Here is a 27500-nt window from a genome sequence, read left to right on the forward strand (position 1 = left end):
TTTCAATTGTGCTCGCTGATCTTCATACATCGCTTGATTTCAGCTCCATTTTTACGTGGAACAACTAAACAAATACTTTGGTCTGTTTTACCGACTACAATATCGATGCTGTAAAAGGTACTCCATGAACTTGAAAATAGCCAATCTTCTTGAAAAAGCCGGATGTTTTCAGGGGCTGAACAACACTACTGTGCATATAAATCCGTTCACATAACACACTCTACATAAGCTTTGCATGGCTAAAATAGTTTTAAAACATACATGTCTAAAAGTTATACTTCAGCCGTGGTGTCATCCTTCAGTTGTTTTGAACTGCTTAACGTCATTTCCCTCCAGCATATAAAAATTGCGATATTGTTTCAGGGTTTAGAAACATTTTGATTCTGCATTTTTAAAAGAAGTCCTTTCTGAAACAATCTTTCTGTTCATGCATACAAGGCCACGCTGTTCTTTCAGAAGGAAGTTCAGGTTGATGCAGAGTTTGCGGATGATGTCTCTCTGCACGTGCTTCACGTGTACACGCAAGTGATGTATCTATCTGCTTAAAGAGGCAGCACAGACATTCTAATTTAAATTGACAGACAGTTTGAGATACTTGCCGTAATTGAGTTACTTGTCGGTCCAAGAAAAACATTTAATCGGATGGACATATTTTAGCTTTATGAATTTAAAAATACATATAAATACATTTAGATCATTTACTTTAATCATTACTATTGGAATGTGAAGAGACTTTCAACCCGCACAACAACAAATGTTTCTGAAGACAATCACCTACTGCACCTTTAAGTAATTGATGTAGTTAATAAAGCCTTATTTGTATCACATTTGAATTAGATGTAGCAAAATCAATTAGAGACACCAGTTATGAGCAAATAATGAACAACTTCATTATTTAATACCTTATCTCTATCGACTTATCTAAATATTATTATTAATTATAATATTATCATTATTTATTATTAATATTTCCCCCCTTAAGCTAATTCACTACAAATGTATAATAATTACTTTAGTCATTGTTTATGTAATACAAATTGTTTTGGCAATACTGTACGGTACTATATTTTATTAATTAATCCTATCTTTTTGGATGATTTGTGAACAGGATACGGAAAACAAATCATACTGAAGTGAACATCTGTTCATTCCTGCTAATCCTTTTTTTTTCTGACAAACTTGGCATTTGTCAAGCGCACAGGTAGTCATACTCAAACAGAAAACTGTAGAGTTTGGCACAGCACCCTCTTTCCTGACTCTCAGGTTTCTCATTTTGTGATTAGAAAAGCATGTGCGCTGTGATATTATTAGAAAATGAGACATCAATGCTATCACTATGCATTTTTTATGACCCCTAGTGACATTGGAAATGTCATTTGAAACACCGACCCAACTTTGCTTGGTCAATAATTGAAGCAACTGCGCTTTCGCTCTTTGAATTCAAGGTCACTCATAGGTATTCTCCTGTAAATGAATGACAATGATGAAAGCCTCAGAAATGCTTGACCCTTCAAACTAAAAATGCTGCCCTTTCAAGGTCCAAGGCCAAGCGGGAAGGACGAGCGATCCCAATGTTTTGTGAGTGCTCCGGCTCTGTGAGAGTTATTGTTCCATCCGAGTAGCATCTATTAAGTGCGATTCATCACATAAGTACAGAAGGCCTTTGCTTTTCTCCAAGAGGGAGCAGGCAGGGAAGATGCATGAGTTGCCCTGGAGGTGCAGCCAGGCGCAGATGCAGCTGGGCAGCTTTGATTAAGAGCGTCTTAGCCAAGGGAAGGACATAGGTGAAGCGCTTCACCTGCGCATTCCAGCACCGAGCCTCTCGTGCAGTTAATTATCATCCTGTCTCAGCAGAAAACACAGATCACGAGCTGTTCTTTGGTGCGCTTCGAGAGGACCGGAAGAACAGCTGAACGCATGAGAGCTTGAGTTTGGCAAGGGGTGCTGAAATCATTTTCAGGCTTTTAGGCGCAACCCGCCGAGCCGTTTAACTGCCGAACGTGAAATGCTTTCCACACAATGCCTGCCAAGCTAATGTGGCAAACGTCAGGCACGGGATGAATAAAGATTCCCATCAGCCGTGCTTGTGTTATGGGTGACTAACCTCTCGCTGAACCGCCGCACAACCTTCCGCGAGACCCTGACTCTACGGTTATTTGCAAATGCAGCTGCCCTAAAGCAATTCATCCCGACTCTACCACCTGTGGCATCCCTCGAGACTTTTTTATTTCCTTTATAGCCTTCAGCCGCACGTCTTTGCTCTTTCCTTAACTTCCGGGCATGTGACGCTACTTGCATTTGCAATCTGTGCTAACGAGAGGCGCAAATTCAATTTAGTATGCTAATGCGCTTAGATGCGTGTATGTCTCCGAGGAGCGTTTCTCAACAACAAGGTTATGCAAATGCCTGAGAGCGTACTGAAGGGGACGTTGTGCCCTCACAAAGGACGTGCAACATTAGGCAACGTAGGCAAAAACAAGGTTTCAGGGCACTGTAGTCCTTTTAGCCTGGGATCGCGTAGCGGGGTGGCTGACATTGATGTGTACCGGCGGCAGGTGATGAGTGTGTGTCTGTGAAGTATGGAAAAAATGACAGTCGGGTGTTTGGCTCCCTCACTTGGCCCACGGGAATCTGCTATTAAAGAAGCTACGGACCATTCTGGAAGAGGACCATTGATTCGGTTAATTTTATGCTGGAAAATGATTTCCCCAATGGCCAGTTTCACCAGAGTGCATTGTGTGTGAAAAAAAAAGTGCTCTAAAGCAAAAGATAAAACACCTCATGCTCTCTGTTTAATGTGGATGTTTGGAATTCATGACAGTTTCGGTTGGCCCTAAAGGGCCCTCGTGCATCGAAAAAAGAAGAGGCGCATAAACTACACATATAAGTCAGAAATCTCATTAAATCTGATTCACTTGACATAAAAGCATTAATGTAGACAACTGACCCGCTTGTCAAGCAGCTGAAAAACGGCCACATTTCCTTTCAAGCCTGATCTGCTGGCACATTCATTATTTGTAGCCTTCTGAGATATTGATGGCATTTTTTTTTTCTAGAGTGTGTTACTGAAATCCATCAAATAATCCCAAAAGTAATGTGTCTTACCAAATGTACCATCCATCCTATCTGTACGCAGACAGTTTTCTAACAATTTTATCTAAAATTGTGAGTACATTTCACCAATAATTACAACAGAATGTTACATATTCCACTGAACATTCAGTTTTCCATCAGGGATGGTGCATGTGCTAGAACAGGGGTGTCCAAACTCGTTCCTGGAGGGCCGGTGTCCTAGTTTAGCTCCAACTTCCTTCAACACACCTATCTGGAAGTTTCTAGTACACCTATAAAGAGCTTGATTAGCAGGTTCAGATGTGTTTAATGGAGGTTAGAACTAAAACATGCCGGACATCGGCCCTCCAGGACTGAGATTGGACATCCCTTTGCTAGAAGAAGATGTCCAATCTGAAACCTGAGCAAATATCTAGAACCTGGCCCAAAACCGGGAACCTGTTGCATCAGTAAAACAAACAAAGTGCCACTCTCTCAGCAATGACCATCTCCCATTCTGACAAAAACACCAGTAGAAAAGAATATTTGATACTAACTTTCTATGAAAATAGTTCACAATCTTAATTTTGTCCAGTTTTGACTAGTTCTCATTCAGGCGAATTGACGCATGCCATGAATATCTGTCGTATAATGTTGTCTACCTCACTTTAATCAATTCAATTCGTCTGTATTTCTACACTTTTAAAATGTAAATTGTGTCAAAGCCGTTTAACACTGAAGTTCTAGTAAATTGAAATAATGTCAGTTCAGTTTTCAAAGGTTAAGTTCCGTTTAGTTTAGTTCAGTGTGATTTAATTTTCATTGCTGAATTTATTTGTTTACATTTAGTTTTGTTGTACACAACACTCAAACCTACTATTAAGTTTTTAGAATTAAGCATTAAACGTCTGTCCTAACATTTATTATCCTACCAATCAGTTTATACCATCACTGTTTTTAAATGTTTCTAAGGTTTGGAATAGTGATTGGAGTAGATTAGGGAGATAATGTAACATCACATCACACAATTCCACATTGGAATTTGCACTGTTAGCACAATCTAAATCAAAATGTGCTTTCTAACAAAAATGGTACATTCTGTCTTGGAGATATGACAATCCGACGAAGTAGAACAGAAGACTGGTACATTAAAACTAAAACCCTGCCATTCTCTCATATGCTGGCTCAGTCTTGCATACAACTGTGCATATTTACACACAGAGCAATATAGTGCAACAGTATCACTGTGCTCAATAGCAACATCATTCTACCACCCACTCTTTGTGGCTCTATTTGAGACCAGCAAGACATTCGGGCTGAAGTTAATCAGACATTTCCAGCCTTGAAAGCCCATTTCTGTCAAGCACTAAAGTTTGAAAATGACACAGACTGAGACAACTTAAATCTATAAAGTGTAGGTTTCAGCATAAGTCTATGGGTGTTTATTGCCTGTTTAATCATGCACCAGAACATAATCACACTAAGGCCCTGTTTACACTAGTACATTTTAGTTTCAAAACGTATGCTTTTTGCTACGATTATAACTTCCGTCCACTATACCCTGGAGTTTTCAAGCCTTGAAAATGGAGTGTTTTGAAAATGCTGGAGAGGACATTTTGGTTTTAATATGCTGCTGCTTCATGTCAGTGTGGATGGGGGAAAACGGAGGCATAGCTGCAGACACTTGCTTATCTGATTGGAGCTTTTTCTCAATATTGATATGGAAAACAAACTCCCGAGGACATGTCAGGTAAATATTTAAAGGGAATAGTACTTTATAATGTCATTGGCATCACCCTGGCTTCGTGTTTCACAATTTTACGAATAAAATGAAAACACGATATAAGGAACTGTCTATTTTCATTTTGATATTAACAACTTACCAGAGACCAAAAATGGTAAGGCATCCTATAGCTACACATTTATATAACCATCTTCAATGTATTCATATTTATAAAAAGATGAAGCCTTTAAGACTGCCCAAGGTGCCCAAACTCAGTCCTGGAGGGCCGGTGACCTGGAGAGTTTAGCTCCAACCCTAATCAAACACACCTGAATCAGCTAATCATGCTCTTACTAGATATACTAGAAGCTTCCTGTCAGGTGTGTTAAAGCAAGTTGAAGCTAAACTCGCAGGACACCGGCCCTCCAGGACCGAGTTTGGACGCCCCTGCTATAACATAATCGCCTCCTTTCATTTCACTGAAAAAAATTAAACATACCCTGTCTTATTTGCTGAATATAAGTTTTAATAATCAATAATGGCAATCAATAATACAATAAGTTTATACAATATAGCAAATAAAGGCAAGTATAAAGGCAACTATTAACTTATCTTTGTGCTCAGCCAAAAACAAGTTACCTGAAAACAAGTAGCTAATAGATTTTAAAGAGTCGTTAGGTAGATAAATTAAATATCACTTTTAACAGCTATAGTGAGATGAAGGTCCAGTGGTAGATCCTTGATAAACTGTTCAACGTCCGCTACTTTCTCCTGGGGAGGTGCCTACAGAGCTCCTGCTGTCTGTCTGGGGCTCAGACGTCTGAATATGCTAACAGCATGTGTAGTCATGTGATGTGGGTTTTCAGTGGTGTAGTGTGGACTGAGAATTGTTCAGAAACGCTAGATAAAACGCTAGTATTTACGTGGATCATTTTCATTCTAAAACGCCGTTTTAAAACTAAAACGTATTAGTGTAAACAGCGCCTAATGCCGAGTTCAGACTGTATAATTTTAGCCCTGATTTTGACTCACCGACAGGTTTTGAAAAATCGCAGACAAATGCCTGAAATCACAGGCAAATCAGTGGGTGTGCACGTGAGTGACATTCACACAGTACGCCGATGCCTGTGAGATATTTGGCGTGCTAAATATTTGGAGCTGTCAGCGATTCAAATCATGCCGTGTGAAATTAGTTTTGACTGAAAATAACATCTGCGGTCACCTACAGCCAATGAGAAAGCAGCATTTACTTGTGTGTATGTGTGTGTACCTGCAGGCCTGCATGCTTATTTTCGGTTTATTAGGACCCAAGAAAATGAGGAAATGAAGTGGAGGTTTGACAGGGAACCCGTGTCTGTTTGATGTTTCATACAGAAAGTTAAAAAAGAAAGTTGAGGAGAAATTGCTAATTCCCTTCAAACCCAGGTGGGCAAATATGTACATTTTCTACCCCGTTAAAGGCTTTTTTCATATTGTAGTCAATAACAAAAGATATACTACATGTTTTTGGCAGTGAGACGTAGTTTGGACCAAGTTGTCAGCGATTCTTCCTATTGTAAAGTCATGCAATGTGAAAGCCCCTGTCGCCGATCCATCTTGCAGTGTAAACAAAGCAGCGACAAAACGCTAGCCCAGATAATCATGCAGTGTGAAAAAATATGTGACACGACAACTTTGAAATCATGCAGTCTGAACTCGGCAAAAGCAAAATAATTATAATCATAATTATTCATAATCAGCTGAAAAAAGTAAAAACTAATTTCACCTTACCAAATCTGGAATTGTACTATGATTTAACACGTAAGTAAATAAAATGCACGTAATGTGAGTGTTTAAAATAGAGTGACCTACATTTTTGTTTATAATCGCCCTGTGTGCCCACTGAAGCTGTGCAGTAATGTTTATCTTCCAAAGCATTAGCAAAAAAAAAAAAAAAAAGGTAAAATAATGTCTCTGTTTAATTTATTTGCAAAGAGACTTCATGTCATGGTATTGATTCATCAATTTGGCTCACCTAGAGAGGCGTTTGGCATCCAGCCTGGCTCTGCTGTGCAGGTGAAGGGTTTTTTTGTGAGAGGAGCTTTAAGTGTGTGTGCCTGCGAAGTGTGTGTAATAGCTCACCATCTGTTTTGAGAGTCAGGGGCGTCGGCGGGCTCAGGACCCTAGCGTTGGTCACAGTGTTCTTCACTTGGCACACGTAGCTGCCCACGTCTGAGGGCTGCACCTTGGAGATATACAGATTTCCCGTTTCCTGCGAGATGAATCGCCGGCTGTCCTCTGCCACGAATGAGGGGAGCTCATTGAACACCCAGCTGTAGATGATCTCTGTTGGGGGCAGAAGGAGAGCAAGCAGATGAGCTACAAGAGCAGCGCACGTGTCCCGAAGGAGAGGCCTGTCTAAATCTGCATTGTAGTACACTGACCTTGTCAGAGCCAGGGCTCATAAAGAGGGAGTATGGGAGCTGATGTTTTAGTGATAGGGATTAATTCAGGGCTCTCTGCTATAGGGTTCAGGGTCAGTTATAGGAATGCATAGATCTGTTTGCATGTTGATTCTCAACTGCAGTAGAATGAGAACATTAACCCTATATACAGTACAGAGCAGATCCCACCAAATAAAGCAGAAACCTTGCAGTAATTTATGTCGTAAACAGCAGTGCTGTTGTATTCTGTTCAGGCAAGACCAGACTCAGACTGGTCCAAAACCGTATTTTTATAAGAATTGGCCTTGACCTAAACTCAAACTTGAATGAGTTGGTTTCAACTAGTAATAAAGACAACCCCGGCTCATTGTGGATTCACACCCAGGTTTACATTACTGAGAACGGTAAAATAGATACCCAGAGCTACGTCTGCTTGCTGTTTTTGTTTTCACAAATTCACCAGAGGCTGCTCTGTATACTTTTGGATGATCTCAATTTACTCTTAAACGTGGCATTTGCATGTCCTCTACTCGAGTAAATCCCCCAGAGGCTGCAATATGCATTTTAGCTGACCAGCTTGCTGATGACTGACCAACAGACTCACCCACACCCTTCCCTGAACCCAACCGATAGTGTTTTCAAAACCAGTTTAGAAAAGAAATGAAAAGCCATCACAGCCATTTTTACAGGTTTCACAACGCTTTCAGCCTGTTACTTATTATTATTATTTTTTACATGGTTTCTGGAACTGTTTTTTGCCAGACTCGAACCCTGTTGTCGTGATCCACATCCCAAGTCCATTAGTGTATGTGGTGAGCTACTGGGCAAACTAGTAGCACTGGAAAAGCCATCCGTATGGAGGTAAGCAGTAAGTGGTCAGCTGGTATCGTAAAAACGACCAAAAGTTGTTGGTGCGTCATACCACCCCATTGCATAACTGTAACAGATGTCAAGGTACTTGTTATATTGATTTTGTTCTACATTTACATTCACATTCAGTCACTTAGAACACTTTTGACCAAAGCCTTGATCTTAATTCAAACTTGAATGAGTTGGTTTCAACTAGTAATGGTGTGAAGATACAAGATGTGCAGCACCTGAAACTACGGATACTGGAAGCCTGTGCTGGCATTTTTCCTGCGGTGTTGCTATCAGTGTGTGAAGAGTGGAAGAAGATTGTTGCATTGACAATTCAACAAAATGGGCAGCACATTGAACACATTTTAGAAGAGGTCAGAAACTTGTCAATAACTCATGAACGAAACGTTCGTACGTTAAAACCAAGCACACCATTGTTTTTCTTGTGAAATTCCTAACAAGTTTGATGTGTCAAATGACCCTCTTCCTATTGAAAAAAAAACAAAAGTTGGATCCAAGATGGCTGACTTCAAAATGGCAAAAGTTTGCCCCCTCGGATATACTAATGTGCCACAAACAGGACGCTAATATCACCAACCATTCCCTTTTTTTAAGGGGTATCCATATAAATGGCCCACCCTGTAGATTCAAAAAATGAATCTATGCCCACCGACAATGATTTTTCACTACTCTTTACACCACTAAGTGTAATGTCATGGAATGCTAATAAATAAAGTGTAACTAGATATGGTTTTAAATTATGATATGAGACTTTATATCAGCAACAGCGAAAACTAATATTGTGTTTTTAAACGAGCATTTAATATTCACATAAGTGAACTCATCAATTATATTGGTATGACAATAAATAGAGGATGATTAAAAAAGCATGGTTGCATGATCTTTTATTAGTATTATTAAAACCGCAATAATGGATGTCCTTTTTAAGAAGCACCATGTCGTTTCACAGACTGTAAAACATGCTTTTCTGTTCCATTATATTACATCATCTGACCGCAAGGCACCACCCAAAATGCCAGCATAACCAATCACAATATTAAAAATTATAGTTCTGAAGTTAGTAAGAAAAAAGAGAAAGAAAGTCAAGACACGCAATCATTGCGTTTTCGTGATCAATCATTACTGTCACTTCAGAGTACCCGGGCACATTTCTTATTCTGCGCAGATATGCAGAGGAATGAAGTATTCTTTATCATGTCACATTGAGCTAGAAACCAAATGACAAAAGACAAGCTGTCAACAGAACGAAATTACGTGTGTTTTTCTGTAACTCTGAAGCAGTCATATTATGCCGTATAAATCCAGGAGATACGAGAGAGCGGATTACCTCTGTGATCTCACGCTGTTTGCCTTATGTCTGCTATATTATACCCACACTGACTTCTCACAAGAGAAAAGAAAGAGAGAAAGACACAAACTTCCTCATCGTCCTAATGAATTTCCCCAAGACCAATTTATTCACCAAATAATTAAAGTATGAATTTCATAGACCATTGATTTTCTTTTGCATAGTAAACACAGGTGCCGCGCTCCCGTTGATTAATCGCTGAAGGATTGGCACTCTTTAAAGAGATTTCAGTTCAATTTTTCATACACAAGGGCTAATGTCACCTGAGTAAACAATGAATATTTATCTCGTAAATATAATTCAAAAGGACTCTCATGAAAGGCGTCATCATAAAGCGTCAAACGATATAAATCATAATATTTCGAGCTAATGGCCTTAGCGCCTGAGGCTTCTGATACTGTTTTTTTGAGCTCATTGCACAAAGAGTTATGACTGTCAGAGGCCGGGGAAAGATGAAGTTATTGTCCAAGAGTCAGTGTACTGGAATGGAATGAAAGTTTATGACAATAATCAGAATAGTTCAGCAGAGTTCTATTTCTAAAGGATGTAGTATGCTATGGGTATTGTTTGCTAATATGGATTGTTTAAAAAATGCATATTCTTTACCAAGATGGATACTTTTTAAGTTAGTTGTACATTTTCAAAGAAAACACATAAACACTAGGGGTGCAACGGTGCAAACTATTCACGTTTCGTTATGCATCAAAGGTTAAGGGTCGCATTTTTGATACGGTACGATATGTGCTATGTTGAAATCAAACGCCAACATCTCGCTCTCCCTTGTGAAGCTAATATGGAAGAAACTGAAAATGCAAGTGATTGAAATTCCGCTAGGCCTGGCTCCATATCTGAACACATTTATATTGACCCCAATGTTAAAATGGCCAGCTTTACAGCAGAAAAAAATGTTTACAGCCTGGTACAAAAACGATTGTGGTGTATCTAGCTAATATTACCCTTCATAACAACTTTGTGGGGGGTGAATTATTTTAAAACTCATCCGTTTTGTTTATATTAAGTTATATTAAGTCTGTATAATTAAGGGCGGGGCCACTTGAGTGACAGTTAGGGAAGCCTAAACAAAATGAATGGATGAATGAATGAATGAATGAATGAATGAATGAATGAATGAATGAATGAATTAAATAATGGATATTCTGACCACAGATCAAAGGCGTACGAATCTGTGGGAGGACACTGGGATGATTGGATTTTTTTTTTTTTTTTTACCAAGAACTGTTGCAATCCTAGTAAACACATGGACTCAAATAATCAGTTTGCAATAAGACTAGAAGATCGTTCTGATCTGGCCATGAACTGAGTTGAACTGAGCATTCCCTTCATCCCTCTATTCCCTTTTGCAAATGAATATTTGAGAGCCAACAAGAGTCAGAATTATTGGTGTAATTTATGTCCAAAAAATCATTAGAGTATTAAGTATCTCCCATGAAGACACTTTGTACATTTTCAATCAAACATATTCATTCATTAACTTCCCTTTGGCACACCAACAACCTTCTTGCTGTGAGGCGACAGTGCTAACCACTGAGCAACCATGTCTCCCTATTTTACATATATTAAACCTTATTTTTTATTAGTACAATGCAACCATCAGATTCCAAAAAATCAAATAGTTGCATCTCAGCCTAAAATGGTCCTTTCATAACAAACTATACATCATTATAAATGTCACAATGATTGAGATGACCAATCAGCCTAATATAGAAGTAGGTTACTATTCACAGAATTAGAGCACACACAATGAATTTTAACTCTAAATGAGTGAGTCACTTTGATTTGCCAAAACATTTCATTTCTTTAAAACATTAAAGACAAAGAGAATGTCATAAACACAATTTCCAAACATACAGGGAACTGCCAGAAGAACATGAAAGCGTCATTACATTGAACAAAGATAAAAGCATACTGTCACTTGTATTTTTAGTGTACCGCATTCATCAAGGTCAGCCGCCAACAACGCCTCCTCTGCACTTCAAGCGGCGAAGCCACAGTGATCATATTGAGAGTAATATCCTGTTTACATCTCAGTGATCTCGAATTATTTTCAATTACTTTCAGTTTTAAAGTCATCTAGCCATATTAATGTGGATGAAACCTCCTACGAGCAATTCAGGCAAATGAAAGACAAATTAACCTCAATGTCGTCCTACGAGTCCCAAAATAAATCCCCGGCAGTTCTCGCCATTCCACGCATATCAAATCTGAAGAACTGTTAATCCTCCAAGCACATATTAATCCTTTCAGCTCATAACCGAATGATGCTCTTAGAGATCTTAATGTGCTAATAATGCTAACAACACTTAGCAGAGTGCCAAAGTATGCTAATAAACCAGAAAGTGTAGTAACTCAAACATATAATTTCTGATCTGCCACTGATATGTAATAAGAGCCTATATGAAAGCAAATATTCATTTATATTTATTGTACCACCTACTGGCAACAGGAAGTGACATGCTAAGGTAAAACTTTAGCTTAAGTATGAACTACCACTATTAGCTTCCGGCTTATTACCAATAAATTAATAAGATATCATCTGTTTATTAGTACTTATAAAGTATGCTATTATTTTACAAGGCAAGCAAGGCAAGTTTATTTATATAGCACATTTCATACACAGTGGGAATTCAAAGTGCTTTACATGAACAAGAATAAAAGAAACAAGTAAAAAAATAAAATAAATAAAAACAAATAATAAAACTGATTAAAAAACATAAAAACAGGTAAAATGTGATATAAAAGAATGAAGAAGAGAAAAACATAATAGTGCAATCTGTCAGACGCAGCACAGTGCTCATTCAGTAAAGGCCCAGCTAAACAGATGTGTTTTTAGTCTTGATTTGAATGTGCCTAATTTTGGAGCACATCTGATCATTTCTGGAAGCTGATTCCAGCAGCGGGGGGCATAGTGGCTGAAAGCTGATTCAACCTGCTTTGACTGAACCCTTGGAGCTTCTAGTTTATATGATCCTAAAGATCTGAGTGATCTGTTGGGACCATAATCCTAAACAATACCTAAACACAACTACCTAACTAATCATTAATAAGCAGCAATTTAGTAGTTTATTGAGCTTAATGTTTAGTTAATGTTTAGTTATAGGGTAAATTGTAACATCCACCAAATGAGATGCAGATTCAGAGTTCCACATGAGGTGGTTATTAATCAGTAAATTATATTAATATTACAAAAGTAAACATTAGGTGAGCAGGTTATATTGAAATCCTGTGTCCTAACAACACGCTACACGACAAGATTTGCAGTGATAACTAATTAGGCTATTTGCACCAGACAAAACAAGACATACATTTAAATAGTCATTCAGAGGCACAGAATAGTGCACTTACTGCACTCCAACGAAATTGCAAGGTTTATAATTTATTTATTGCAAAAATAAACCTCTTTGACATTATAATAATGTGCAGAGACTTAGAGGAAGAGCTGAGTGAAAATGTGTTTTGATCCAGGAGTGCAATTCCTAGTTCAACCACTGGGTGTCAAGCTCACATACGCCACCTTTAACCTATATATCCCGTATTTCAGACCCATCTCCTGCCACCCTCCCGTTTTGTTTCTATCTCTCGGAACACTCCTGTAACTACTGTAACTTCTGGTCCTCAGTTTTTTAGTAAGTTGTGGCTCAGTTTGCAGCAATCCAATCGCAGCAGCTGCCTGAAACCTGTTCTACAGTACAGTTACTAACACCACAGTACAGTTACTAGCCTAGTTTACTACAGTGTTATTGTTACACCTCCCCCCACAAACATATCACCCACAAATTTTGCCAATTATGTTTTATAATATTATATTTGTCCATGTACATTAGATAAATTAATTAATATTGAAGCCAAATCTGGAGGTAATCCAATAAAATAACTTGCAATAGCGGTCCAAAATGAATAGGCAAAATGTTATGGAAAAACATTATTATTATTATTATTATTATATAAAAAAACAGTACCGTGTTCGCATTGGTTTCCTCAAGGAGCTCTGGTTTTCCCCACAGTTCAAAGACGTGCTATAGGTGAATTAAATAAACTAAATTTGCCGTAGTGTATTTGTGTGAATGCTAAAAGGACAGCCGCTGCATAAAACATATGCTGGAATAGTTGGTGGTTCATTCCACTGTGGTGACCCCATAAGAATAAAGGGACTAAGCCGAAGGAAAATGAATGAATGAATGAGTGAATGTTGGGTGACTAAAATACTATTTTAATGCATATATCTGTTTAACAAATCAGTTTTGTTTAAACACATCAAAATAAATTACCTATATTTATTTATGGTAAAGGTTATTCATGGAACTAATAGAGTATTTATTTAAAAATGAAGTCAATTACAAAAAAATATAAAATAAATGTTCAGAATAAGCAGTTGCTATTTCTAAATTATTAGTCCTGCCGTGTGTTGATCTCATCAGATTGGTAAAGCTCAGTGTCACTCTAAAGGTTTGCAGCTTTAAGCCTGATGGGAAATCAGTATTGGCATTTAAAGACAAATCATTCTGTGACCTAGTAGCCAATGAATGATGTTAATTTTCTTCACATCAGCTCTCCGTGCTAGTCAAACAATTACAGAAAATCGATAGACTAAAAACAGCGCTGTCTCATGTAAAATGGTTGCTTGGTTTCTCATTTCTTTTCTTGAGCTTGCAACTTGGACACTGTTACATTTCTGCCTCCACCGCACCTTTGAAGGGCAAGACATCATTTACCACAACATACTGTACAGTATATACAGTAAGTTTGGACACACTAAAGTGAATTTATGTTGTTCTGTAATCATGAAAACTTTTGGTTACACTTTATATTAAGTGGCATTATAAGTGAAATCGGGTAATCTGGGACACTTTTTGGTAATTTTTTTCTGTTTAGAACAACATACAGTATTAGACTTTTCTGAAATCCCTAACACTGTATGTTTTCTAACCACTTTCTCTCTCTCTCTCTCTCTCTCTCTCTCTCTCTCTCTCTCTCTCTCTCTCTCTCTCTCTCTCTGTATACAGTATACAGTATATATATATATATATATATATATATATATATATATATATATAGAGAGAGAGAGAGAGAGAGAGAGAGAGAGAGAGAGAGAGAGAGAGAGAGAAGAGCCATGCCACACCTAGTTTTCACTTACAAGATCCATAATGTCTCTGCCCCTCCAACCCCCCGACAATATCTTTTAGCTATTATAATATTGTGCTACATTTATTACCTCCAGTAATCCACATTAACATCTATTTCTCATTATGGCATACAAGTACCACTTGTCATTACACTTATAACGTCTCTAAATGCATATTTATCCCACTTGAAGACTGTCCCAAATTACCCAAATCAAAAAAGGAAATTTAATAAAATGGGACAACAAAAAATGTTTGAAAAAAAAAATCTAAAACACATTTTTAAGGGTCAAGATATTTTAAAGGGAGTACTTTTTTTTTAACAGATTTGTGTGTGTGTTGGGCATCAATTAAGACAATGTTAACACCTGCCAGCATTAATTGTGGAGAAAACTTGATAATTTACAGTTTTTCTCAGTGGCTTTGGTGCATTTCTCGTAGCACTATTTACATTTGAACAACAATGCATTAATAATTTCTCAAAACAATTAGTCATTTGTGCACATCATAGTACCAGTTTCTCATTCCTTCCAACAAATTGCAAACGCTTTTGGACATGCATCAATTGTTTCATACAACTCTCTGCTGTTTCATAACATTATTATTTGCTTATGTTATGTCAGTCAAAATTAAAAAAAAATTGTAAATGCAAACATAACCATATATATATATATATATATATATATATATATATATATATATATATATATATATATATATATATATATATATATATATATATATATATATATATATATATGTATATATATATATATATATATATATATATATATATATATATATATATTTTTTTTTTTTTTTTTTAAGTAAAATGCTTTGGGGTGCTATTTTAAAAGACACTATATAAAATATAGTCAATACATTTTTACTATTATTATTAGGCTGTTATATACTATGACATTATTATGACACTGAGCTCTCATTTTGCTTTCCATTAGAGGACAACTGAGCAGTGTGATTTGAGCCAGACCACTAAAACGCTCCCTTCATGCTGCTTGTGTCTGCATGCAATAATTGTCCAAGTGCGATTTCTTTTCATTTCTAATGATCCGGTAAATTTGAGCCTTGATGCTGATGCTTGTCTGGAAACACACAGCATCGACCGGTTGGAAACACACTATTTCCCATATGTAACAGAAAACCCGGTCGGTACTGTAACTTGATGTTATCCATCGCTACGTATTTCTAAAGGAAACCCAACATCGCAGTACTAGATTTGGACAGACGCTTCAATAGTCTCTCTTCTCAACGTTGGCCTGAGGAGGGAAAACAGAAATCAATCACACTTTACAGTCGAGAGTTGCAGAGTATTAAAATAATGGATTATGATTATCAGATGACACACTCTAAGGAGAGTCGGGGCTGAACTAAGTGAAACAGAGCTGTCGATGATATCCACTAAACGTAAATATAGCTAGCAAGAGGAGATAAGGACTAAGCCCGAACTGTGTCAGCACAGGCCGGGATTTATTTGGCTCAGTGTGAGTTGAGACCTGCGTTAATGCTGCTGAATCGCTCGCTCAGCTCCTTATCGTGGTGTAAACAGTAATGGTCATGCTTCCACCTGTAAAGTGCAATGATGACCCCTGTCTCGTCTCATATCTGGACATGGTTCAATGTGATTTGGCAAGTCATGATAGTCAAGTTGGGAAGCGTGATCAAAGTTACATCAGATCACGTTAATGTTATATGATTGTGCATTTTAAATTATGCCTTTACACTGTAGAAAGCAGTAAGTTGACTTAAAGGTGTCCTTTATAGAAAATCTGGGCATATCTATGCATAGTTAAAGAAAAATAAATCAGTATACAGAAATGACAATACTTTAAGTTTCAAAAAACATTGTTTCCTTATTCAGTGTAAAACCCTTGTGGATAACAGGCAAATCAGAGCACAAAGCAGCCTGTTACGTGACTCACAGAGCACGCCTTCATCATTTACATGTACTTTAGGCTGTTTATCCAGATGTTTATCCAGATCCACGTCATCAGGAGATCTGCAGTCATAACACAGCCTCATTAGTAGCTCTGAGATCATTAATATGCATTCTTCGGCAAGATTTGATAAGCCAAAATGTTACCTGGAGAGAAAATAATGACCTTTTTTTCCTATAGTTTATATTTATGTTTATATTTAATTTAGACTATTATGTGTGTGGGACTTTTATTTTGAAAACCGAAGCAGTATATGGCATCTTTAACTTAAAAAAAAAAAAAAAAGAGTAAACTCATTGGTTTTAATACGATTAGTTAACCTTATTCAAAAATAGTGAAACTCGTTACTTTAAAATTGTTAAGTAAATGAACTGTGCATATTTACAAAAAAATAAGATACAACAGGTTTACATACTATTTTAATTAACATCAACCTGTTGCTTTTAACACTTTTAAAACTACTTCTGGTCCTTTAAAGAAAATCAGGCCATCTTTAGGCATAGTTAATAAATCAGTATAAGGAAATGACAATACTGTACGCCGCAGACAACATTGTTTCCTCATTTAGCTTAAAACCCCTTGTGGACAACAGGCAAATCAGAACACAAAGCAGACTGTTGCGTGAATCACATTTTTTTGACTATGACCACTTTACTACATTGGGTTATTCACAGTGTTCATTCATTCATAAAAAGGGTGAATATTTCATACAAAAGTAATATTTTATGGTATATACAAGATATAGTATATCATTTATTTATTTATTTAATTAATTATTTAAAATGTGATATGTAAACATGGCTTTCATTCAATCTAAATTTAAAACCCATTTTGGAAAAAAAAAATATTTATAGATTTGATGGTGCAGTTTGTCCTATTTTGAACATAATTGCTTTAATAATAGAATAAATAGAACAAAATTGCTAGTGACAGAGCTGTTTTTCCCTATTTCAAACAGGTAATTGATGAAATGTACTAGGAGTTTCTGAGAGAAAAAGTTTCAAAGTAAATAATTGACTAGTTTCTTTTTGGTGCATAAAAATAAATGAAACGAACTTGTCAAATAATGCGCATGTGAGGGAACTACAGCTTTAAAACAGTCTGCTTTGTTGAGGACTGGGGAGACAGGAAGAGAGGAGGCTGGGTGAGGTTACTCTGGGTTTCCGAGAGCACTAAATGTTCTAAAAATGGCCATCACACCACAGGCCTTTCATCTGATATTGCTGGTTCAACTGCACTGTCTGTATCCTTCTCATCCCATTTTCTTGGTCTCCCTGCATCCAGCTTCATTTAACCTGCAATTACAGGCACTAAAAGACGACAAGCAGAGTCTGAAAAACGACTGAAGAGAGAAAGGTAAGATTAACCTGTTAAAATACTAGTTTAGATGAGCAAGGCTTTATACAAGTCTGTTGCAGTTATAGGTGTTTTGCCTTTCCACTGTGTAGCTAAATGCTAAAAAAGCAGTTAATTTAGGATTTTTGATGAGTAACACCTTGTCCTAACAGCAAGCTACACATCTGCGTCAAGAGTAGAGTTGATAATTTAAAAATGCCTTCAATTTCCATGATGCCACAGGAGAACAACAGCATAAACTACAATGACAATGATAACTTCAGTTACTGATTATGTGCTTTATTCAGTGTTAAATGCTACCAATGTAAGTTTAATTACCATTCCCAGCTGCGAAAACCTCACCTGGGGCTCCAATATTGACATTAAAAACACTAGCAAACAATTTGAATATGAAAGTCTGTGACAACATCATTAGGTGGCTGGTATTTAAATGTTTCTGCCACATTGTGATTGGTGCACACAGCAGAATAGCTTGTCCCTGGAATCGTGTTGCATTGCGTGTTGTTAGGATATGATGTAATATGCAGTTCTCCTATTATAACTCTACCATGTGATTAATAAGCAACCTCTTGTCTAGACCTTGGGCCTTTTAAACTTTGCTGAACTATTAGCTAAGGTTCCAGATGCAGTTATAGTTCTAGAAATGCCTCCTGGGTGGACTTAAGGATGTCCACTTTAGAGTCTAACCCAGCACAATACCAGAAGTTTGTGTACCATTGGCACAGTTCATTCAGCACCTCTTGTATTCCTTCCCTTCCCTGGCTTGCTTTATTTTTCATAAAATGTACTTCATATATTTGGTGATGGTTATTTTCAGTGTCATAATTTACCACTTGCTGATTCTGATTGTTTTGCTTGTGTGTCCACAATAATGAATCCCAGGGAACACATTTTCCTGGTTAACTTAATAATGTATGCTTATTTCATATATATGAGTTGTCATAGGAGGTGGCACATTGGCTCAGTCATTAGCACTGTCGCCTTACAGCAAGAAGGTCGCCGGTAGGTGCCAGCTGGGCCATTTCTGTTTGGAGCTTGTATATTCACCCTGTGTTGGTGTGGGTTTCCTCCCAGTGCTCAAGTTTCCCCCACAGTCCAAAGAAATGCGGTACAGGTGAATTCATTCATTCATTTTCTTTTCGGCTTAGTCCCTCTATTATAGTGCACCCGCCATAGTGTAATGAAACTTTTGTTTTATGCAGCGGATGCCCTTTCAGCTGCAACCCATCTCTGGGAAACATCCATACACACTCATTCACACTGACACACTATGGACAATTTAGCCTACCCAAGTCAAATGTCTTTGGACTGTGGGGGAAACTGGAGCACCCAGAGGAAACCCTTGCAAATGCAGGGAGAACATGCAAACTCCACACAAAAACGCGAACTGACCCAGCTGAGGCTTGAACCAACAATCATCTTGCTGTGAGGCGACAGCACTACCTACTGCGCCACTGCGTCTCCACAGGTGAATTGAATAAACTAAATTGTCTGTAGTGTATGTGTGCGTGTAAGAATATGTGTGTATGGGTGTTTCCCAGTGTCGGATTGTGGCTGGAAGGGTATCCACTGCATATGACATATGGTGGATTAGTTGGCGAAATCTAAAATAATGACTAAGCCAAAAAAAAAAAAAAATGAATGAATGAATGAATGAATGAAGTTATCATAGGTGATTGCCCTCATTTTTTGCCGTTTTAATGACATAACTTTTTCATAATTATTCATTCTATGATCAACACAATAAAAACATAGGTTTAATCACAGCATCCAGTTGTGGATTCTGTTGAATTCAGAGATCTTTAGTAAATACAACCAGGAAAATGGATAAAAGAGCTATAAAAGAGCTCATCTCTATAATAACAAGTTAGCTATAGGAACTACTGTAGCCACTAGGCCCAGTAGTTCTTGAGAACTTATTTTCCACAAACCATTTAATTCTACATAAGTGGCTAGATAAGACTGTTTGGCATGTGAGTTGTTAAAAAAAAAGTGCCTTAGTGTCCTACCAGTGACGATATACAGCCATATCACATTGCTACGATTTTGATATTGAGTTTATACATCAGTTTGACGGCACAATTGTGTATATATAAGAAAGAAGATCAAACACGAAAGGTCTAAAATTCCTTCACATCTGCTGTGGACGTCAGTACAGCAGAAACTGCTGCTAATTTACAAACGTCACTCAAAGCTGATTGAGAGTTATTTGAATGATTCTCTAGCGTAATATCTAAAGTAATGACAAAACCGGGGATTTTGCGGGCTGATTTTTATAAGGCTGAGCGGCATGAAATGCCATCAGTCTAGAGACATTTCCCAGTATTTCTCTTTTGAAATCAGGATATTACAATAATTAACACCCGATAAAGCCAAAGCAATGCAAACACTACAAAATTACTGTTGTGTGTGCAATATAAAAAAAACGCTAAACACATGCGGACATTTCTTCCTTCTTTCTTTTTACTAATCTAGTCGGAAGTAATGGAAACAGGAGACTTATTAGAAATAAACAGTGTAACTCAGGGTTATACAAAGAGTGGCCAACACAAAATACATGCATTCCTGATACGCGAGTCCCATCTCACACTCAATACACTGCAATTGCTATGGTATAAATACAGCACTGCAACATAAAAAAGAGAGCTCAACATGTCACTCACCAATTTTAAGTTTTGATTAACTGTAGTTTGAAAATATGCCAATCTTTTCTCTTCCAAGGGCTTGTTATGCAGTCTCTGTTGCCATCTTGTGCATGGACAACGTCCAACCTTTTTGCTCTACTCAATGACAAGCTAATGGATGCCAATGCGCTGTCTCTTAGAAATTCTAAATATTTTTAAAAAGCCACTGTCCTTTTAAATAAACTGCATAGTTGCAATCTAAACATATACATTCTCTCCTAAAAAGCCCCAAAAGTACATTATGTTGTCCAACAGCTGCAATATTTGTCAAATTGTAGTGGAGTAATACACAAGGGTAAGGAGACTGTATGAGTTCTGATATTGCAGAATATTGCACGGCTATCTGCCAATCAGAATCGAGAACCAGACAGAATTGTTGTATGTATATATATATATATACATATATATATATATATATATATATATATATATATATATATATATATATATATATATATATATATATATATATATACATATATATATATATATATATATATATATATATATATATATATATATATATATAGAGAGAGAGAGAGAGAGAGAGAGAGAGAGAGAGAGAGAGAGAGAGAGAGAGAGAGAGAGAGAGAGAGAGAGAGACAGACAGACAGACAGACAGACAGACAGACAGACAGATAGACAGATAGACAGATAGATAGATAGATTTATGTTTTAACTAAACTGTACTAAACCATATTGTGTAAAGGAGGCATTAATTTGAAAGCCCACATTATAAACCCCTATAAGAAAATCTAAAAGTAGCTCATCACTGATTGTCTTCTGGGTACTGACTTCATTCCTGCACCGCTCTATTATAAAGTCATTCACAACTGTTATTGGCTTTTGAAATTGAATTGGCTGTTACTTGGCATTTATGCTGAGTTGTCTAATTTATATTTGTAGCTACCAAAGTAAAAAGGGGGGGAGTAGGGACACCTGCACTCAAATGGGGCATGACATGGGCCACATTCATGGAATGGAACCTACAGTAAGCATGAAACACATTTATTACTGGCACAGGAGATAAATTTACAGTATAAGACTTTTAATATGCATAGTCTTTACCAATAAGGTAAAAGACTACCTTAGTTCTCAAGAAATTAGTTCTCAAGAACTACCGGACAATCCACCTTTTAAAGTTCTTGTATATACGATTTTTGTTCATATACAGCCAATGCATACTGGTGACCTTTATGCTGCTCTTTTAACGAGGGATATAGAGAGTGAAAGAGTGTACCGTACCCACCTGGAGAATGAGAAGGGGGGGCACACATTAGCACAACCCCCTGGCCTTCTCTCACCGAAACAGCTCCTCTAGTCTTACCGCTGAACGGGCCGAGATCTGAAAACAAACACACATACACATGGTTTAAGCCAGTGACACACGGTGGCACAGAGGCAGCTGTTAACCTGCAGATTAAGGGTCAGAGATTGCATATGAGCGCCTGGAAATCAGTCAAACGCTTGCAGCTTGGTGTGATTTAGTATCCGGTGTCACCCCGGCGTGAGCTTTCCCTTTGACCTGCTCTATGACCAAAACCTGCAGCCTAAATCCCACTTCCTGTTTCCCTCTGGACATGATGGCCAAATGGTAATTAAAACTGGTAACCTTGCTCGAAGCTTTCAATCTTGTGAGTACATTTCATAATACCAAAGAGACTCTGAAAATGATTTTATTTCACAAAGAGCCAAGGATTGTGGGTGATCATTACAGTTTCAAGCCATGTCCGAGGACGAGCGTCGGGTGGTATTTTTAAAATGTAATTTGAGTTGGAATGTAGAGGTGAAGGTTTGCTCTGGAAATCACACAGCACGGGGACGGTTTCATCAGGAGTCGACAGGTGGAGCTACTACAGTTAATCTGTTGAAACAAATTGCATTTGCATGAATTAACATAATTAATCTGTAAACTCTCAGCACAACACCGTATGATTGGCTGGCTGCCCCTCGCAGTGAGAATCAGTGTGGAGGATGTAGCGTTACCACATCCCAGCAAAGTAATTACAGATTTTGATGGAAGAATAACATTATCGTTGTTCAGAGATTGCTCATACTGGAGAACTTTTTTTTTTGTTTTGAACCATACTCCTATATACTACTTATATTCTATATATATATATATATATATATATATATATATATATATATATATATATATATATATATATATATATATATATATATACCTATATATTCTATTTGATGACTCTTTACTTGAAGGGGTGTTCATAAGACTGTCATCAAACCTTAATAATCATGACATGACACGATCATGTTTATGACAAGTTATGTTGTCTTATGTCTTACATAATGTCAAGTGGTTATGAAAAAGTTGAAGACTGGTTGTGATGTATTTGTTTATGCCAAGTTGCCATGACAAACAATGTCATCTTTGCATTTAAAAAGACATAACTTACAGCAGGGATGCTCAACCCTGTTCCTGGAGATCGACCTACCTGCAGATTTCAGTTGCAACCCAAATCAAACACACCTGCCTGTAATTATCAAGTGCTGTTCAGGTCCTAATTAATTGGTTCAGCTGTGTTTTTTCAGGGTTGAAGCTGAAATCTGCCGGAAGGTCGATCGCCAGGAACAGGGTTGAGCAGCCATGACTTACAGTGTATTCGGAAAGTACTCAAAGCACATCATTTTTTTTCCCACATTTTTTTATGTTACAGCTTTATTCCTTAAATGGATTAAATTCATGTATTTGCTCAAAATTGTACAATACCCCATAATGACAATGTGCAAAAATCTTTTTTGAAATTGTTGCAAATTTATTAAAAATTAAAAAGCTGAATTTTTTTTTTTTTACATTCTGTTTCCACTGATCATTCTTGAGATGTTTCAGCAGCTTAATTGGAGTTCACTTATGGTAAATTTAGTTGATTGGACATGATTTGAAAAGCCATACACCTGACTATATAAGGTCGCAGGGTTGACAGTGCATATCAAAGCACAAACCAAGCATGAAGACAAATGAATTGTCTGTGGACCTCCGAGACACATTTGTCTCGAGGCACACGGCTGGGGAAGGTTACAGAAACATTTCTGCTGCTCTGAAAGTTCCAATGAGCACAGTGGCCTCCATCATCCGTAAGTGGAAGATGTTTGGAACCACCAGGACTCTTCCTAGAGCTGGCCGATCAGGGGAGAAGGGCCTTACTCAGGGCGGTGATTGAAAACCCGATGGTCACTCTGTCTGAGCTCCAGCGTTCTTCTGAGGAGAACCTTACAGAAGGAAAACCATCAGTATAGCAATCCACCAATCAGGCCTGTATGGTACAGTGGCCAGAAGGAGGCCGCTCTATGCCTGGAATTTTCCAAAAGGCAACTGAAACAAAATTCTCAGGACAATGAGACTAAAAATGAACTCTTTGGAGTGAATGCCAGATGTTGCGCTAGGAGAAAACCAGGCACCGCTCATCACCAGTTTAATACCATCTCTACCCAACCCCTGGCAGCATCATTCTGTGGGGATGTTTTTCAGCAGCAGAAACTGGAAAACTAGTCAGAATAGAGAAAAAAGATGAATGCAGCAATGTACAGAGAAATCCTGAATGAAAACCTGGGACGACGGTTTATCTTCCAGCAGAACAATGACCCAAAGCACACGGCCAAAGTATCAATGTCTTCACAACAATTTGGCAAGTTTCCTTGAGTGGCCCAGCCAGAGCCCAGACCTAAATCCTAATCAACATCTCTGGAGAGGTCTTAAAATGGCTGTACACTGTCGCTTCCCATACAACCTGATAGAGCATGAGAGGTATGGCAAAGAGGAATGGGCATAAATTCCCAAAGACAGCTGTGCCAAGCTTGTAGCATCATATTTAAACAGACTTGAGGCTGTAATTGCTACCAAGGGTGCATCAACAAAATATTGAGCAAAGGGTGTGAATATTTATGTACATGTGATTTTTCAGGTTTATTATTTTAAATAAACTTGCATAAATTTCAAAAAACTCTTTTTTTCACATTGTCATTATGGGGTATTGTGTGTACAATTTTAAGGAAATAAATTAATTTAATCCATTTAGGAATAAGGCTGTAACATAAAAAAATAAATAAAAAATATGGAAAAAGTGAAGCGCTATGAATATTTTCCGGGTGCACTGTAATAACAGTTGTCATAAGCATGCATGGAATCTCATGTGCCATGTCATGATCATAAAGGTTTCATGACAGGCTTATGGACACTCCTTCCAGTAAAGGGTTACTTTAAAGTTTTTTTTTTTTTTACAACTCTTTATTAATGAATGCTACAGTAATATCAAATATAATGAACTGATAGACTGTAATAAATGCTGTAGTATACTTTTTACTACTGTAATCTCTAGTGTATTATAGTATATTTTATATAATTGTAGAAAACTTGGTATTGTATTTATTTATTTTTTTTACAAAATTGGTCAACATTAGAAGTTACTAAAAACTAAACAAACTTTAGACAACAAGATTTTTTTTACAGTGTACAGTATATGGAGAAAAAAAAAACTCAAAACTAACTTGATAGCACAACATTCTAATAAAGTATACAATCAGTGTGTCAACCGCTAGCATAAATGCACACTTCAAGAGAAACAAGATTAATTTACATGCACATAGTGCAGAAAGTCTTCCTTCAGATTTACATACAGCATGAGCATTCAAGGACACTTTTTTTCAGCCCCAGGGCTCCTAGACATGCAGCAATTCAACTCTTAATTTTTTAGATTACAGTGTTTTAAAGGTCATTGTGGCTTGGTCTGCGCTTACATTTCTAAACTTGCACTCCCCAAAGCTCTCTGTAACAAGGTGCAAATGGAAATGGAATGTTTGCAGTATTTTACGAAGGTCAGCGAATCAATAAGTGTCTCAGTTAAGCATCGTCGTGCTGACATAACAACAAATATAACGGGACAACCTGAGTTTGCCTGTAATGACACTTCATTCGGCGTAGCAGACGCAATCACGCAAGAATGTTTTCAAGACTATTCAGAAGAAAGCAAGAGATAAACAGTACTTTCTAATAAGCACATGTATAATATGCTTAATGATTGTATTTTCATACTTTGTTAATGGCATTTTTCATTACTAAATAAATTATTGCAGTATTTCCAAACCAGTTATTTAAAAAGTGTTTTTTATTTTTATTTTAATTTTTGTTTAGGATCATTCAGAATATTTAAATGAATAATAAACAATTCAAATAAACAGTTTTATATCTTATTATTCGTCATATAGTAATATATTAATAAATACATTGTAATCAACCAGCCTGATCTCTTAAAAAAACGTGAGTGTTTAACGTTTTGTCAGTTTAGTGGCTAATTCGTACGAATTCCTATGAGTTTAGTATTACGAAAATGTATAATTTTAAATGTATAATTAATTTATGAAAATGTAAAAAGAGGCGTGGCACCCAACCCCACCCCTAACCCCAACCATTGGGTGAGGATGAGCAAATCGTACTTAATTGTATGAATTAGATCGTACGAATTCATACGAATTAGCCACTAAAAAAAGTTACTAATTTAAATTCTAAATAACAATTAAAATAAGTTTAGAAATGAGTTTATAAGTTTAGTTTGTTTAGTTTGTTGACATGTGTTCTTTGTACATTGGTTGTAAATGTAAACGTTACAATATATAGTAAATACATAAATGGCACTAACTTTTTTAATTTTAATTTTTATGTATTTTTGATTTAATATTATTTTTTTATTGTATATGTAACAATCACCAGCGATCTAGGGACTGTAGATCGCTGGTAAACTACACAACCATGACATAAACTACCACTTCCAGAATGCATTGCATCAATCAACACCGCTCCAGCTGACCATCTTCCAGACACTCACACAAACTATATATTTAAGTTTGTGTTCCCTCTCGTTGTGTTTTTTTTTTTTTTAAGTTTTGTCTTGTCTTGTTTTGTTTTATTTTTTCACTTTGAGACTTCTTAAAGACGCCAGAGTTGTGTGACTTCCCAGAGGCGTCAAAGTTGTGTGACCTCCCAGAGCCACGTGAGCCTAGCAATCGGCCACATGCCTGAGCTTTTCGATTGGCCACCTGAGCCTCCCGATCGCCCGCCCCACCATCTGAGCTTCCCGATCAGCCACTGCCTCTTGAATACTCCAAATGGTGGCACCAGATCCTCCTGTATTACCCAAATAGCAAGAACCAGATCCTCTTGAATTCTCCAAACGGCGGGTGCCAGATCCTCTAGAATTCTCCAAATGGTAGGCACCAGAGTTGCTGCCTAAGTCCCATGAACTCTCCTGAGCTTCCCGATTGAATCCCCTAAATGATAGGTGCCAGATCCCTTTGAATCCCTTAAATGGTGGGCATCAGATGCCTCTAAATCTCCCCCAATCCCCCGAATGGCGGGTGCCAGATTCTCCCGAATGTCCTGAATGCCTCGCACCAGATCCTCCCGAATCCCCCGAATGGCAGGCACCAGATCCTCCTGAATTCCCCTGAATGGCGGGTGCCAGATCCTCTTGAATTCTCCCGAATAGCGGGCACCAGATCCATCTGAATGCCTCGAATGGTGGGCGCAGGATCCCTCTAAATCCCCTGAATGGCGGGCTCCAGGTCCTTCCAAATCCCCTCAATGGTGGGCGCCAGATCTTTCTGAATCTTCTGAATGGCAGGCACCAGATTCTCACGAAACTCCGAAATGGTGGGTGTCAGAGCCGCTACCTAAGCTTCCCGATCGGCCACTGCCTCTTGAATCCTACGAATGGCAGGCGCCAGATTCTCCTGAATGACCCAAATCTGATGACCAGATCCCTCTGAATCCCTTGAATGGTGGGCACCAGATCCTTCCAAAATCCCCGAATGGTGAGTGCTATATCCCTCTAAATTCCCCAAATGGCAGGGGCCACCTGAGTCCCACGAATCAGAGCAAAGAGCGGATACAAATGCAGCATTTTAACATTTAATGAAAAAACTAAAT

General features: G+C 37.6%; 1 protein-coding gene across 8 annotated transcripts in view; it reads right to left on the reverse strand.

The window, feature by feature from the left end:
• The window catches only part of cntn5 (contactin 5), a 444657-nt gene that overhangs the window by 150870 nt on the left and 266287 nt on the right, over positions 1 to 27500 (reverse strand). For all 8 annotated transcript variants that reach the window (XM_087291634.1, XM_087291631.1, XM_087291630.1 and 5 more), the window contains 2 exon segments: positions 21807 to 21902; positions 6896 to 7099 (listed from right to left, as the gene is read on the reverse strand). In XM_087291634.1, the coding sequence (XP_087147760.1) occupies positions 6896 to 7099; positions 21807 to 21902 (300 nt within the window).

Source organism: Danio rerio, chromosome 18, assembly GCF_052040795.2.
Source record: "Danio rerio strain M-AB ecotype USA chromosome 18, GRCz13ab, whole genome shotgun sequence".
In the NCBI taxonomy this organism is placed as follows: domain Eukaryota; kingdom Metazoa; phylum Chordata; class Actinopteri; order Cypriniformes; family Danionidae; genus Danio; species Danio rerio.